Source organism: Rattus rattus, chromosome 4, assembly GCF_011064425.1.
Source record: "Rattus rattus isolate New Zealand chromosome 4, Rrattus_CSIRO_v1, whole genome shotgun sequence".
Taxonomy (NCBI): domain Eukaryota; kingdom Metazoa; phylum Chordata; class Mammalia; order Rodentia; family Muridae; genus Rattus; species Rattus rattus.
The window spans coordinates 17,679,636-17,695,909 of NC_046157.1; the positions used below are offsets into that span (position 1 = coordinate 17,679,636).

At 42.1% G+C, this 16,274-nt stretch overlaps 1 protein-coding gene across 2 annotated transcripts in view; it reads left to right on the forward strand.

Moving 5' to 3' along the window:
* Positions 1-2,233: 2,233 nt before the first annotated feature.
* Fyttd1 (forty-two-three domain containing 1) overlaps positions 2,234-16,274 on the forward strand; it is a 28,974-nt gene continuing 14,933 nt past the window's right edge. Inside the window, exons 1-2 of one of the 2 annotated variants that reach the window (XM_032900120.1) lie at positions 2,234-2,431; positions 10,218-10,346. In XM_032900120.1, the coding sequence (XP_032756011.1) occupies positions 2,329-2,431; positions 10,218-10,346 (232 nt within the window). In that variant the 5' untranslated portion in view covers positions 2,234-2,328. The remainder of the gene's footprint in view (positions 2,432-10,217; positions 10,347-16,274) is intronic. The other variant, XM_032900121.1, reaches the window with a different exon arrangement.

Consider the following 16,274-nt stretch of genomic DNA (forward strand, 5'->3'; position numbering starts at 1 on the left):
CCTGTTAGGTAAAAAGAAAGAGCGAGCGAGCGAGCGAGCGAGAGAGAGAGAGAGAGAGAGAGAGAAAGTCTACCATTCTTCTCTGTAGTTTACTCCTACAAAATGACAGAGTGCAAGGTTATAACTAATGACAGAGATCTAATGCAGGGAGAAATGACTTGTGCTTCGAGGATCTCAGATCTCAGAAATGTTAAGATAGGGTTTCTGGCCTCAAACTCAGAGAGATCTGTCTGTCTCTGCCTCCTGAGTGCTGGGATTCAAGTTGTGCACCACCACCACCCAACTCAGGATTGTGAAGAATCTTAGGATGACCTATGCAGACTCAGGCCTATAGCATTTCATGAGGCAATATAACAAATGACTCAAGGGAGTGATAAATGTACTGCTCAATAAACCCAGGAACCTTAGAGGCTTTCTTGTTTGGTCGTTTGGTTTGGGTTTTGTTGTTCTGAGACACAGTCTCACTATGGAGCTCTGGTTGGTATGGAATTCTCAGAGATCCACCTGCCTCTGCTTTCTGAGGGCTAAGATCAAAGAAGTGCTCTACCATGCCTGGCCTCATCCACATTCTTCTTTACAATCTAGCTTCTCCAGTCGTAGCAGTTCAAGGGGGTTAGAGAGTAATATAGCAAACTCAAGGACCTTGTGGCAAGAGCGTCAGGCTACTTGACATGCCAGATTTTATTGTTGCATCTTGCTGAATTCAAACTTTTTACCATTAGTTTCTTGTACACCTTCATAGGTGTGTGCTATGATAACTGACCACATACAGTTGTATTTTTGCCACAGGAAAGGAAAACAGCTTGACTTTTGTTGTTGTTTTTGAGACAGGTGATCTTTACATAGCCCTGATTGTCCTGGAACTATGATCTGGCTGGCTTCCAACTTACAGGAATTCACCAGTTTTTGCCTCCTGAGTACTGCAATAAAAGGCACTGGAGACCACACCTGGCTCTAGCTGACTTTTGAGAATAAGGAATTCTATTTCTCAAAGTCTCAATAGAAAATTACAGGTTTCCTCAAAATGAGTCTACTATGGTTCATCAAACACCCCAAAACGATCATGCTTTTGTATGGCATCACAACTTAGAATAGCTTTTTGTTTTAACCATATTATAAGAAGCATTAGCATGTAGTCTTATTTTTAAGATCGATCAGTAACTACCACAATCTTTACTAAAATGGGTAGATGTGATACAACCAGGTTTTGGCTGGTAAAAGTTAGAAAATACGCTATTCATAGATGCAATTGTACAAGATGAGAAGTATTTTAAATTATGGAAGCTCCAAAGCAAAAAATAGTAAAATGTGTCACGGCTGCTGAATTTGCAAACCACACGGATTGTGACATTACTAAATTAAATATAGGATAGTGTGGCTTTCAGATTCCTTGGGTTGCCACAAAGCTTGCTCGGGTCTCTCCGAAAGAAATTTTAGGAAGTGGAGAAAATGGTGGCAGAGATTTCTACACCAACATAACATTTGACATGTTTCTTCCTTGGATGAAAATGTCTGAGATGGTTTTGAGCAGTTATGTGGGGGATGGAATAACAAGCATGCTTCCACGCAAGTGCGTTGTAGGAGAATAAAGTAAAAAAGGAGGGAGATATAACATTTCATAAAGGGGAAACGAATTATTAAGCAGGAATCACAACTCAATTGAGTAATAGAAAAACGCAGCCAAATAAACAGAAATACTTACCCTCCCAAGGGAAGATGAGGTCTTACTAAGAAGGTAGCTAGTACCGTGCCAAATGTTTATAGAGTGCCGATTGAGACATGGTGCAGATACATTAACATTTACTTTTATTGTTAAGGTGACTCAAGAACTGTCACTGCAGCCTTTGCTATCAGACGTGGCAACTCAGGGACAGAGGGGCTGGGACCCATCGCTGCAATCTACTCTCACAGGGGTCCCAGCCTCCCAAGGCTGCACTGCAGAGGGGCGTGCCGGGCCTTTCGGCAACAGGACGGGCCCGAACAGCAGTGCCAGGCTTGCGTTTCAGACTCGGTTTCGGAGGCGCTGCCAATGATGTGGACCGTCGAGGCGCTAGGATAGTGGCTACTCCCAGCGCCCGAAGCTGAGGCTCTAGTACGTCGCCCCGCACCGGCGAGGGCCGCTAGGCGTCAGTTTCGCGTGGGCCGCTCTGGCCCGCAGTTCGTCTCGGTAGTTTCTCTCCCCGCCCGCTGCTGTGGGTGGGAGGGCGAGGGCGCCGGCAGCGCGCGTGCGCGCTCTGCGCTGCAGCTAGTCTGCGTGCGTGAGTGGGAGGCGGCGGGCCTGCGACTGTGGCCTTCCCGGCTGACTGCTCCGACGCCGCATCCCCAGTCATGAACCGGTTTGGCACCCGGTTGGTGGGAGCCACGGCGACCACGCCGCCGGCGCCGAAAGCACGGAGCAATGAGAACCTCGACAAAATCGATATGTCCCTGGGTGAGGGACCGGGGTGGCCGCGGCGTGGTGGGGGAGGGGGCGGGAGCTTCGGTGGGGGAAGGGGCGGTTGGCCGCGGTTGTCTGTCGGGTTTGGTCGCGCGTGGGCGGAACCGGCGGGGACCCCCGGAGGTGGGACGGGAGCGACCCCGGCGTGTCCCACCCTGGGGTAGGGAGTCGTCGTAACAAGAACTGGCCGGGCCGGGCGGTCCGCAGGGTCGGTGGGTGCTGTCTTCTTACCCGGCGGGACGTGGTCTCTGGGGCCACCCGGGGCCGGCGTGTGCTCACCCACACGGGGCTTTTCCTTATAAAAGGTCTTAGAACCAGGCTGGGGCTGCAAATGACTAAAGCCAGCAGCTGCGAGAATGGCTTGTCTGGTGTGACAAGAAGTGCCCAGAAGTGCGCTGGGCACGGGCGATTTCCAACTGGCGCCCCCTGGTAACGCCTGGGGACCCGGACGCGGTCCCAGAACGGCCACTTAGAGGGGTCGTTAAGCGAGAACCGTATTACTGTGTTGAATTAGGTGTTTACTGAAGCGTGTTCCCTAACCCGGTTTCAAAGTTAGCCAGTTGGGGGTGGGGAGGGAGAGATGTACGCAGATTGATAAAATGTCAGGTAGAACATGGGGTCCAGTATACATAAAAAGGATGCCGTGGTTTGCTGCTGATTATGTAAAAAAAAAAAGCATGAGGGTTTTTTTTTTCCCCCCGGAAAAAAATTCAGATCCAGAAGGCTTCTGTTTGCTTTGGCTTAGCAGATCCAAAAGTAATTCCATTTTTGTAGAGTCAAGTTATGGTATTGAATGGGATCAGTGCTGTCTTGTTTTTTCCTCTTTCTGGCTCTTTTCTCACCACACCACCCCTCTTTGAAAATTTAAAATAAGTTAGTACCGAGCTTGTGTTTCTTTTCGAATGAAAGGATATCCTGGGCTTTGGTAGCCATACAGCTCAGAGGAGAGAAGGTGTCCCAGTGGAAGGGCACACTGAGACACGAGTGCCCAGGAACCACACAGCTCTGAAAGGAAGCCTTTGCAGCTCCCCGGGGAGGGTATTCCCAGCTGAGCTGAGAACTCTCAGCTCTACTACATTTCTTCCCTTCTTCTCTTCATTGCTTCTAGGCTGCTTATCAGTCACACCTCACAAGAGATTTATTGGAGGATCCAAGGATGGCTGCCCTCTGCTCCCAAGATAGGACACAGGGAATTGGACAAAAGGCAGAGTTTATATAGGGTTTCTTAGGGGGCAGAGCTTTTCACGACAGAGATTTCCAGAATAAGGATTGGTGGGTTTTCCTACTCAGGGATTGGTTAGTTTTTGTGGGAAGCTCAGGGATTGGTAGGTTTTCAGCCCTTTTCACTGCTTTGGGGACCATGGGTTAGGATAGGAAGTCTTTCCTGACCACAGCCCCTTTGGCTGAGGCGCCATCTCAGAGAGGCTGGAAAGTAGCTGTAGACTGCTGCTGTGGGTCAGCTCCTGCAGCTGTATTTCATGGCGCATTTCCTTTTCCACCTCTAGGCTCTAGGCTGAGGGAGGAAAGGAGACAAGCCACCACTACAGCGCCTGTGACAGTTCTAGGGAGGAGGCAAAGAGGTGTCCGCATTTTGACTGCTCCTGTCGGGGCATCTTACAGTGTCCCTAGGCTGGAGTAGGAAGGAGGGGCTGGCTGCTTTGATGGCTTAGGGACTACAGAGCTTAGATGTAACCTGTTCTGAGGATGTTATTCAGGGTCATGCTGGGCCTGGAAACTCTTGTTATTTCTTTATATTTGTGTTATTTCTTCTGTTACTTGGAAAGTTTTTGATCAACAGTTAAGAACTCTTTCTTGGTTTATAGGGTTGCCTTAAGTCAGAACCTAATATTTAAACTTGTAAATTATCAAAAAATAAGTTTGGTCTTTAGTCTGATCCCATTGGCTAATCAATAATGAACTCAAATTAATTAAATAAATAAATAAATAAAGACAGCATTTGAATGAAAGTCATGAATTAGTATAAATGTTTATTGGATAGTAAACTAAACATTTAATATAATTTAATGTCCTAATAACCTCACAAGGGCTGTACTCCTAGTGATAAGTATGTAGAGACATATTATTTCATGAGCACCCTGCTTCTGACATTTACTAGCCCTGTGACTATGGACAAATTGTCTAAAAAGGTGAAAGTAGGGGTGAGAGAGATACCTTAGTGGTTAAGAACACATTCTGTTCTTGCAAAGACCCAAAGTTTGTTCCCAGTACCTACTTTTGGCAGCTTGGCTTACAACCTAACTCCAGTTCTAGAGATCCCATTCTCTCCTGGTGTCCAGAGACACTGTGCTCACATGCACAAATCCACAGTCATATACACATTATTAAAAATAAAAGCCTAAAAGAGGCGATAGCAACTACCTCACAAAATTGCTATATTAAATGGATCAATAGGCAAATGAAAACTGCTTGGAGCAATATTTGGTGGACAGTAAATGCTATGTCTGTCTGTCTTATTTTCTGAGACAAGGTCTTACTATGTATCCCTGGCTGGCCTGCAACCAGGATGACCTGTAGACCAGAGTGACCTCAAACTCACAGAGAATTACCTAACTGCCTCTAGAATTAAAGGCTCTGTCTTTTAGACACACCTGCACTATATATAATAGGGTGTGTGTGTGTGTGTGTGTGTGTGTGTGTGTGTGTGTGTGTGTGTGTGTGTGTGTGTGTACTCTTATTGTAATTCTCATTTGCAGGAGTCTGAGGTAGAGACATGATTTGTTCAGAGTCGTATGAGGTGTAGTCAGTAGAAGTCAGGATTTCAGTCTGACTTTAGAGCTTCAATCTATAGATGTTATAGGAATTGTTAAACATCTATTTCCACAGCCAGTACATTTTAGGAGCTCATAGTTTTGTGTTTCTTTAAAAATACTGTTTCTCCCCTCTCTCTGTGTACAAAATGTATACATGTGGCAGCACCTATGTGGAGGTCAGAGGACCTCCAAGAGTTACTGGTTCTCTTCTGCCATTGGTTCCAGAGATTAAACTCAGATCATCAGGCTTTTGCCCACTGAGCCATCTTGTATTTTGTATGTTTTTAGTGTGTGTGGATGCCAGAAGTTGACATCTGGTGTCTTCAGTCACTGTCTACCTTTATGAGGCAGGGTCTCACTGAACCTGAAGCCCATCTTCTGGCCAGTCTGACTGGGATCCTGTGTCTGCCTCCCTGCCTCCCCATTGCTGCAATTGCAGACTTGTGCCACAGTACCCAGCTTTGTGTATGGGTGCTGGAGATTGAACTTGGGTCTTCATGCTTGTTGGGTAAATACTTTACTGACTGAGCCATCCCTCTATACCCTTTGTATGTATCGTTTGATAAATAGGACATCAATTAAAGAGGCTGCTTCTTCTTGAAAGTAGAAAACTAGTGCTATGGAGAGCTGAAATAGGGCTGTCCTTTCCTCAGGAAAGTATGTCAGTCTGTCAGGTGCTTGTCTTTTAGCGAGAATCTTAGAGTTTGTGATAGTCTTACCAGGTCCTATAATCCCAGCAGAGAACCTGAGTCAGGCAGATAGATCTCTGAGTTTGAGGCAAGTTCCAGGCCAGCCAGGGTGGCATAGTGAGGACCCTCCCCCAACCCTCCCCCCCAACATTTTAGAATATGTGACCAAACCAGCTCAGACAGTCAACAGATTCTCCAGGGCAGGAGTGAGGATTAAAAAGAAAAAAGACAATTAGACAATACTGTGACCCTAGCCAATTCTGAGGGTGAGGCGGGTTTATATTTCCCCAATCTGCTTGTATACCATTTTAATTACATGCAAGTAATGTCAGTTCTAGGTTAGGTAATGAGCAAGGCAATAAACAAAGTCCCATGACCACTGTTTCTAGGGGCTTATCAAGATGACCAAGATACCCGAGCCTACTTCCCTGTCCTGGCCCAAAGTCATACTCTTGCCTGAAGCCTACCTTGTTCTAGCCCCAAATCAGATTCCTGCCTGAGCTAACTTCCTTGTCCTGGCCCAGTGTCGGATTCCTGCCAAGCAGCCCCAAAGCTCTCCATGAATATGGTTTTCTTTTCTTTACCAGATTTATAGAGTATCTACCAACTTAACTAATAACTGACATTGGCTCAGTTTTTTAATTTAGAAATACTGTAACACTTTTCATGGGGTTGTTGTAAGAATAACTCAGTGCACTATAATTATCTCACACATACACATATACAGTGCCATGGAAGAAATGTTTCCTTTCATTAAGTGATAAAATACTTATTTTATGTGTATAAGTGTTTACCACATGGGTGCCGGCCTGGTGCCTGTAGAAAGCAGAAGAGGGGTCAGATCCGCTGGAACTTGAGTTGTGACACAGGGAATTAAACCTGGGTCTTCCGGAAGAGCAGCAAGTGCTCTTTTTTGTTGTTTTTTATTTTTTGAGACGGGGTTCCTGTGTAGTTCTGGCTGTCCTGGAACTTGCTCTGTAGACCAGGCTGGCCTTGAACTCAGAGGTCCACCTGCCTCTGCCACCAGAGTGCTGCTATTGGTGGCAGTAAGTGCTTTTAACTGCTGATGTGTCCTCCAGCCCCAGAGAATACGATGCAGTTCATTATGATTAGTTCATTGTAATGGATCTTTTTTCTTCTAATGTTTACCCTGTCTACTCACTAGGTAGGAGGGGCCATGAGCTTCTTTCATATTAAAAAACTTTGAGGACTTAGATAATATGTCTTCCTATTTTTAATTTTTAGTTGTGGCAAGAATTGTGTTATATATTAGTAATCTGTCAATCTGGAAGATAAGGCAGGAGGATCATGAATTTCAGGCTAGTGAGACTTCATCTTAAATTAATTCCAGTTATATTTAAAATTACTCTAAGTAAACATTACTCTTGTATGTTGGGCATTGTAACTTTTCATCCCAGCAGTTTCAAGGTAGAGGAAGGTAGAGCTCTGAGTCCCAAGCCAGCCTACTCTATCTGGGCCAGCCAGGGATACATATTGAATGGAACCTTGTCTCAGAAACAAGAAACAATAGCGAAATTACCCAAGTTGTCAAAATCAACACCTCTTTTGCCCCTACTCTCCTGACCAAATTCATTGGGTATAGTCTCAAAGTTTTGAGGTTGTAGATAGCTGCTGGAAAGTAGGTGAAGGGAAAACAATGTCTTTCTCATTTTGTTCTCAGTGAGCACTTATTTCTATGAAACCTTTGTTTAAACCTAGTGTTATGGTTTAAATAGTGTCTCCCAAAGGGCTCCTATGTAGAAGGCCTGGTTTTGCCAGCTGGCAGAGCTGTGGAAAGTGATTGAATCATGAAGTCAGGATTAGACACTGATAAATTCATAATTGAATGGGCTGTTTAGGTGAGGTAGGGCCGGGTTGGAGAAGGCAGTTAGTAAAGGTGTGCCTTTGAAGGGTGGCAGCCACTTCTTTGCCTGGATGTCAAGAGGCAGTGGAGGTAGCCTGCTTCCCCTCCACGCCCTTCCATCACAATGCTGTTTGTCATGACAGGTTTGGCAACAACAGGGCCAGGTGACCGCAGACTGAATGAAACCTCTGAAAGGATGGTCTCCCACCTACCCCCTCTTCTCCCAAAGCCTTTCTTTCTGCCCCTTTATCTCCCAAAGCCTTTCTTTCTAGTTTTTTTTGGGGGGGGGGGTGTTGGTACTTTTCTTCAGTGAGGGAGCATGACTAACAAACAATTTTTAGTATCTTTTATCTTATAAGTTGGCATTGAGGATCAAACCTAGGTTCTTACATATTCTAGGGAGCACTCTACCATGAACTACACCCAAAGCCCTTGTGTTGTTAAATTTAGTGAGCTAGTTTGCAGTTGGAGATGAGTCTCAAGAGGAAAATGGCACTTTGAAGTGCTTTAAATTACATATATTTGTTTTTGTGTATATGTGGATGCATGTTGCTTTGTGCATTTAGGCCAGAGGACAACTTATGGGAGAAATAATATAAATCGTGTAAGAAATGACCAATAAGCCAGACATGCTAGCGCAGGCCTTTTATCCCAATACTTGGGAGGCTGAGTGAGGCATTCGGATCTCTATGATTTTGAAGGCAGCTTGGTCTACAAACAGAGTTCACAACAGCCAGTGCTACATAGAGAGAAACCATGACTTGAAAAATCAAAACAAAAAAACAACAAAAAAAAAAAACCCCAAAAACCAGAATGAACAAAAGAAAGAAGGAAAGATGATCCTTAAAAATCATATTTCCTTCACTGATTTAGGAAAAACTAATTATATCGATACAGTTATGGTTAATGTAATTTGATAAAATGATTGGAATTAGCTTTTAGCTTTAGCTGTTGACAGTTTAGTTTCTTTGGTTATTTGCTTTGTCAGTCACCACAATAACACTGGGTTTTGGGACTAGAGAATTTTCCATCCTTCCCTTTCCTTCCTTCCTTTCCTCCTCTGTCTTTCTTGAGATAGAGTAGCACTGTGTAGCCAAGGCTGGCCTTAAAGAGTACAGCAGCCCTCCTGCTCATTCTGTCAAGTGGGATCACAAGTGTGTACCACTACACCCAGCTGAGTTTAGATACCTCTTTGTTTAAATACTTGTGTGTGTGTGCGCGCGCATGCATGCGCGACTGTCTGTCTGTGTGTCTGTGTGTCTAGGTTTGCACACCACAGTATGAGTGTGGAAATCAGAATAGCTTGTGGAGAATCAGCCGCCTTCTTTTACCATTTGGGTCCTGGTAATAAACTTGGACCATCTGGCCTGATGGTAGCTGCCTTTATTTATGGAGCCATCTTCCTGGTGCCAGATACTTTTTTGAATGAGTATATTGTTGGTTCTTAGTCACCTTTGACACTTAATAGGAATTTAATGTTTTCTCATACTTACATTGTTTGTTGTGCTATTAACACAGTATGAGTTAATTTGAGGCTGTTTGAAGGTGTTTTTGGAAATAGTGAAACTTATAATAGAGTTGGTGAGGTCAGAATAGAGAGAATTATGAATGGCTTTGCTAGAGATGAACAGAACCAAATTGCCATTCCTTTATTATACTTGTTCATTTGCTTGCTATTTGCAAGTTATTTATGTTTTTCTAAAAACTTAAGCTTACTGAGAATGGGGGCTGTCTTACACTTTCCCCTTACAATAGTCTTACATGTGAATGAATTGCATAAACTGCACATCCAGTAAATGTTTTCTGAATTCAGGTGAATTTAAAAAATTGGACTTTTGGGGGTTTTGTTGTTGTTATTTTGAGTTGGTTGGTTGGGTTTTGTTGAGATATCACTGCGAGAACCCAAGCTCACCTCAGACTCGATCTTTAGTCAAAGCTGGCCGTGAACTTCTGACTTTCCTGCCTCTGCCTCCTTTTGCTGCAACTCTAGACATGTGCCATCGTGCATAACAGTAAGAGGAGACATTTTGTTGTTTGCAGTACTGGGTTGGAACCCAAGACTTGTATGTTTTAGGTAAACACTATTGCTGAGCTGAATCTACCCTCCTGTCCCTCTCCCTGGTAGAGTTCATCAGTTGGTAGGTCTGTCTTTGTCTGTTGGTTGGAACTTTTCGAGAAAACCTTTGTTCCCCAAGCATTTCATCAGGCAAAATGGTTGATTGATGTGTAGGATGGGCTTGGGAGTCCTGGGGATCCAGGCCACCTAAGCTCTATAGCAGGTTCTTAACCAGCCTTGGCCACACACTGTCTGAGACAGTGAAGACAATAGTGGGGACTAACTAATTTAGGGACACAAGAGGAATCTATTGGCTATAAATAAGACCAAGCAATTTTATTCATTGTGTTAAAATAATTATGGTATTACTTTTTTATTTTATTCTATTTTATTTTTGTAGATGAAATTATCAAATTGAATAGAAAGGAAGGAAAGAAGCAAAGTTTTCCAAGACTGAATAGAAGACTCCAGCAAAGTGGTGCCCGGCAACTCAGGATGAGAGTGCGGTGGGGAGTCCAGCAGAGTTCCGGTGAGGTCTAAAGCGCTGCTATCTATGGACTCAGTGTAATATGTTCAGCCATAGACTGAAAACCTGGATGGAATACACCAGTACTCTCAGAGTTTCTTGTTTAATTCTAAAAACCTAGAAAAACATTATTTCCTAAAATAGCCATTGATTGATTGTTCCTTAAAATGCTAAGTTGCTTAAAAGTAATCCCAGGGGCTGGAGAGATGGCTCAGCAGTTAAGAGCACTGACTGCTCTTCCAGAGGTCCTGAGTCAAATCCCAGCAACCACATGGTGGCTCACAACCATGTGTAATGGGATCTGATGCCCTCTTTTGGTGTGTCTGAAGACAATGACAATGTACTCACATATACAAAATAAATCTTTAAAAAAAAAAAAAAGTAATCCCAGTTTATAAGCAGTTTAAATTATTAAACTACTTATTTTAGAGCTTAGATTTGCCAAAGGTCTTACATAGCATGTGGTCCTGTTTTCCTTCCGTAGTGATAGTCTGATGAGAAGTGACTTCAGCTTGAATTTGTTCAGTAGACGAGCATACTGCACCACAAGATAATTTACACTATTGTGGAACTGCTCTGGTCACTAGAAAATTCTGGATTTGAATAAAAGCATGTCTTAAGTATTACAGGAAGCAAACTCACTTTATAAACGAGAACCCTTTACTGTGTGAAGACTGCTGTTCTGTAAAGAAAATACTAGGGGTTGGGGATTTAGCTCAGTGGTAGAGCGCTTGCCAAGGAAGCGCAAGGCCCTGGGTTCGAACCCCAGCTCCGAAAAAAAAAACCAAAAAAAAAAAAAAAAAAAAAGAAAATACCAGTAGGCAGATTGATTGATTGATTTATATAAGGTAGCATCTCACTGTGTAGCCATAACTAGCTATGTAGACCAGGCTGGCCTCGAACTCACAGAGATCTGGCTGCCCCTGCTTCCTGAGTACTGAGATCAAAGGCATGTGCCACCATGCCCAGCTTTCCTCCAAACTCTGCCGTACCATCCAAGAGCTTTATTTGAAAATTTTCCAGAGGCCACACTCTAAGTTGATTGTTGTAGGTATAATTAGATAAAATACATACATATATAGTTATTTTCTGAGACCCTCATAGTTGCTTTACCTGTAATCATTTTGTTCTAAAATAGACTGGGAACAATAATTTAGCACATATATTATAAATTAACTTTTTAGCAGCTATATCAGCATCATTGAACCTTTGTTCAAATAAAAAGAAATATCTTTTTCGTGTGAATAAAAATAACTTTGACAAATTAACCAACTTAATTTTTCTGTATTTTGAAAAGTAAAAATTAAACTCCAATAGAGTATAACTTACATGTTTAACAGGTATATACCAGCATGTTTTTAAAAATATATTACTGACACTGGACTTCATAAGAAACTCAGTGTTCTCTTAAGATTTGTTTTATCTTTAACTATATGTAGGTTGTGTACATGTGAGTGTCGTTGCTGATGGGAGTAGGTATTGGAGACCCTGGAGCTGGAGTTCCATGTGGCTCATGTGGCTGTGGGCCCCCTGGCTTGGGTTCTGGAAACTAAACTTGCTAATCTGGAGGAGCAGCAGATGCTCTTAGCAGCTGAGCCATGCCTCCAGCCTCTGAGAATTCTTTAAATAGCTCGACCTGGTATACATTCTGTGACAGGTATTTAGCTGTTAGAAAAAGTGTGTAATTCTATTGATTTATATTAAAGATTCCTTTACAGTTGTTATTCAGTGCACCATATTTAATGTATCATTATAAATGTTTATATTTTTTGTCTTGAAGTAATTGTTTAGAGTTCGGACTAACCAAAAACAGTATTTATTAATAAGTGTGTTTTAAATGCCTGGTTTGGCGAATGCATAAAGATACATTCTCTTACTTTAAAGAATTAATTTCTAGTAACAAATAACTTAGAGAAGATAGAGTTTAAAGAAATGTCACACAGTGAACATGATTGTTGGGGGGAGGGCGGTAATAGGAGAATGGGGAGGGGAACACTCTTAGTGAAAGGGAGGGGGAGGGGTTAGGGGGATGTTGGCCCGGAAAACGGGAAAGGGAATAACAGTCGAAATGTAAATAAGAAATACTCAAGTTAATAAAGATGGGGAAAAAAAGAAAAAGAAAAAAGAAAAGAAATGTCACAGGTGGGCATAGTAAGCATGGCTGTAAGGTCAGCATCTGTAGGCCTCTGCTTGCTGGAAGGCCAGAGTGGTCTAGGTTAGTGAGACCATCTCAAGCAGACAGACAAACAGAAAAACAGCCACAACAAAACCCCAAACAACAACAAAAATCCAACAATCAAAGTTGAGGCAAGCTGACGGCAGTAAAGGAAAGGGAGGGAAGAAGAAAGACACAGCACGCATGGCTCAGCAGTAAAGAGCACTGGCTGCTCTTGCCAGCACAGGCACACACATGCACACACGCACACGCGCGCGCTCATGCACATAGAACATAAAGTTTTAGATTTACAGTTTTACAAATGTCACATGAGTATTGTGCCAGGAGAAAGCCTGATATAATGAATCAGATTTGATTTGATCCATGAGGCATCAGAAGAGCCACCCTTTTGTGGGGTTACGATCTGAGCCCTGAGGTAAATGATACCTAGGAGAAGCTGAGCAAGTCCTGTGCCTCAGGACCAACCATGAGGAGCACACTGGCACCTGGAAGAAAAGTTCTCTCATTTCCTAGAGTCTCCAAGCAGTCCTCTACTGACAAGGAGTTGTGCTCACTGATCAAATAGTTCTGTCCCCCTAAGAGGCAGATAGTAAAGGGTGAGCTGTGGGAGCTGAGAGATGATAAATTAGTAGTGATTAATACACCCCCATAGCATAACAGGCTTTCCTATCTTATACTCTGTCTTAAAATTTCTGATAAGGGGACTCACACAAAAAGGTTCAAGAGTTACATAAGCTTTGGGATGACATATGCTATTGCTGGTCTCTTTGAGATCTACAGTACATATTAGTCCTGAGAAATTCTACAGTAAAGAAAACTATTTTAATTTTAATCTTAGTTTTTACAATGAGATTTTTGTTATAAAAACCTGTTCTATGTCGCAGATGTTACCCTAAAACCTTTCCACTCTAAAAATCAGAATTGAGACTTCCCTTTATCATATACATTCTCCCCAAAATCAGAGTTAAGATTTCCCATCATTACCTTAGCTAATAGTTCCTTAGTTCCATAATTCCTTAGCTAATTTTCTAAAAATTTCTGACTGTTGCATTAAGAAATTTTAAGGGCTGGTGCCATGGCTTAGTGGTTAAGCACACTGACTTACTCTTCCAGAGACCTTGAGTTCAATTCCCAGCGACCACATGGTGGCTCACAACCATCTGTGAAGGGATCTGATGCCCTCTTCTGGCATGCAGATGTACAAGCAGAGTACTCCTACATCTAAAACAAAACAAACAAACAAACAAACAAAAAAAAAAACCCCAAAATACAAGTATTGTTTAAAAAAAAAAAGAAATTGTAAAAAGTTGAGAAAGTAAGATGACGATGTCATTTGGAAATGACATAATTGTCACCCAGAAATCCTAAGGTTAAAAACTACAGAATTTGGAGCTAGAGGTACAGCTCAGGGATAGAGCTGGTGCATAGCATTTACAAGATTTTGAATTCAATCTCTGGTACCATGGGGAAAAGAAAAGCCTCCAGAAGGATAATGCAAAAGATTATATAGCTGAGTTCCATGTAATAGTTTATTAAAAAGGAAGATAAATACTACATGTTTTCTCTCATAAGCAGAATCGTGTGTGTGTGTGTGTGTGTGTGTGTGTGTGTGTGTGTGTGTGTGTGTACATACGTGCAACATGAAAGCAATGAAGGACTATTTACGTGAAGGAAGAAGAGTTTTGGGATGTGGCTCAGTGGTAGAATACTTGTCTAGCTTCTGTAAAACACTGAACTGAATCCCCAGCCCCAGAAAAAGAACGTAGTAATTAGGGACTATGGGGGCAGGACTATGGGAGCTTCATGATAGTGCTCTGGCCTGGCATGCACGCCACTCTGGGTTTATCCTTAGCACCACCAAAAAAAATAGTAGCAATTAAGACTGTAGTAACTTTCTATGACACTATGAGGGACAGCTTAAAACTTATTAGGAGAAATGAATTTTCTTTTAAAGATTTAATTTATTTATATGAATACACTGTAGCTGTTCTCAGACACACCAGAAGAGGGCATCTGATCCCATTACATGGTTGTGAACCACCATGTGGTTGCTGGGGATGGAACTCAGGACCTCTGGAAAAGCAGTCAGTGCTCTTAACTGCTGAGCCATCTCTCCAGCCCAGGAGAAATGAATTTTTATATGATTGATAACGTACATAGAATATCTAGTGATAAGTATGAGAAAGAAATGTGCAAAACAAAATTTCACTTAGCTAACAGTGACACAAAAATATTTGTATGGTGAAATAATATAAAGATGCATAAAGTTAATTATAAATAAATGTAATTCCCCATTTGTTTGTTTGTTTGTTTGAGTTGTTTTTCTTAAGACAGGGTCTTTCAACATAACTCTGGCTGTACTGGAACTCACTATATAGACCAGTCTAGCCTAGAACTCCCAGAGATCCACTTGCCTCTGCTGTTGTGAGCCGGAAAAACCTGTTTATTGTTGTGGTCTGGTTGGGTGCTAGCACACACCTTTAACCAATAGCTGATCATAAACAAGAGCGAAAGAAAGTCAACTGGAGCACGGGAGGCAGATGAAGCAGCCAGTTGGCAGGGAGTGAACATGGGAAAGCCAGGAGAGAAAAAGGAGGGTGTTTGAGCTGAAGGGTATTTAAGACAGCATGGAGAAGGAGAAGGAGAAGGAGCCCTTTCCTTCAGGGACATCAGTGGAGTAGGAAGGTGAGCTAGGTGCTTTCTCTGCCTGCCTGAGCTCGCAGGCTTTCACCCCAGCATCTGGCTCCCGAGTCTTCGTTTGGTAAATCAAGCATATAGGACTCTATTTTATTAAAAACAACAAAATCTGTTTCATGAACATTGATAATGAAAGAATATAAATAGCTAAAAAACCAGAGATGCAGGTTTATTTTCATTGGTAATCCAATTACAAATAAAGCAATACATATAAAAATACTAATCAATACAGATAAAAAGGGGCTGAGAGTATGACTAGTTACTGAATGCTTCACTACCATTGACAAGGCTTTAGGTTTAGCTCCAAGCAAAAAGAAGTAAAACGTACTAATGAAAATAAGAATAGCCGAGTAGAACAAGGGTGTTTAGTGAGAGTGGAATACACAGGGGCTGCAGACATCAGTGAGTGGTTAAGAACATTGGCTGCTCCTTGAGAAAACCAGCTTCTTCTCTAGCACCTACAAGCTGCCTCACAGCCATCTGTAACTCCAGTTCAAGGGGCTTGGCATTTTCTTCTGACTTCTGCAGACAACACTTGTACACATAAAACAAAAATAAATCTTTAAAAAAATATAGTACGCAAAACATTTTTCAAAGATAAAAGTTTTTAAAAGTTGTTAATAATATAGAAAAAGAGAATTCTATCTTAGGCTTCTAGAAGTACAAATAAATGAATTCATTTGGGATGTTTTTGTAATGTAAATATAAATTATTAGGAGTTTGCATCATTCTGTGGCCTGGCATGTTATGTGGACGTGTGCAAAAACTTTAGGAATAGCTGAGATGAAGCTTAAAGGTGATTTTGTTACATAGTAAGTTAGAAGTCGGCCTGAACTACCTAGAGAAACCCTGTGTCAAAAGGCAAAAAGGTAACTGAGATGATTACTAAGTCGGTTAGGTTGAGTGTAGCATATTTAAAAGTAATATAATAAAAAAGATATAAAACATGGAATAATATTCATTGTATAATATTAATATAGCCTATAAAATAGTACACAAGTATAAATTTAGCCGATGTAAAAAGTTGATTCAGCTCACTTTTTCTGTACTTAACTAGT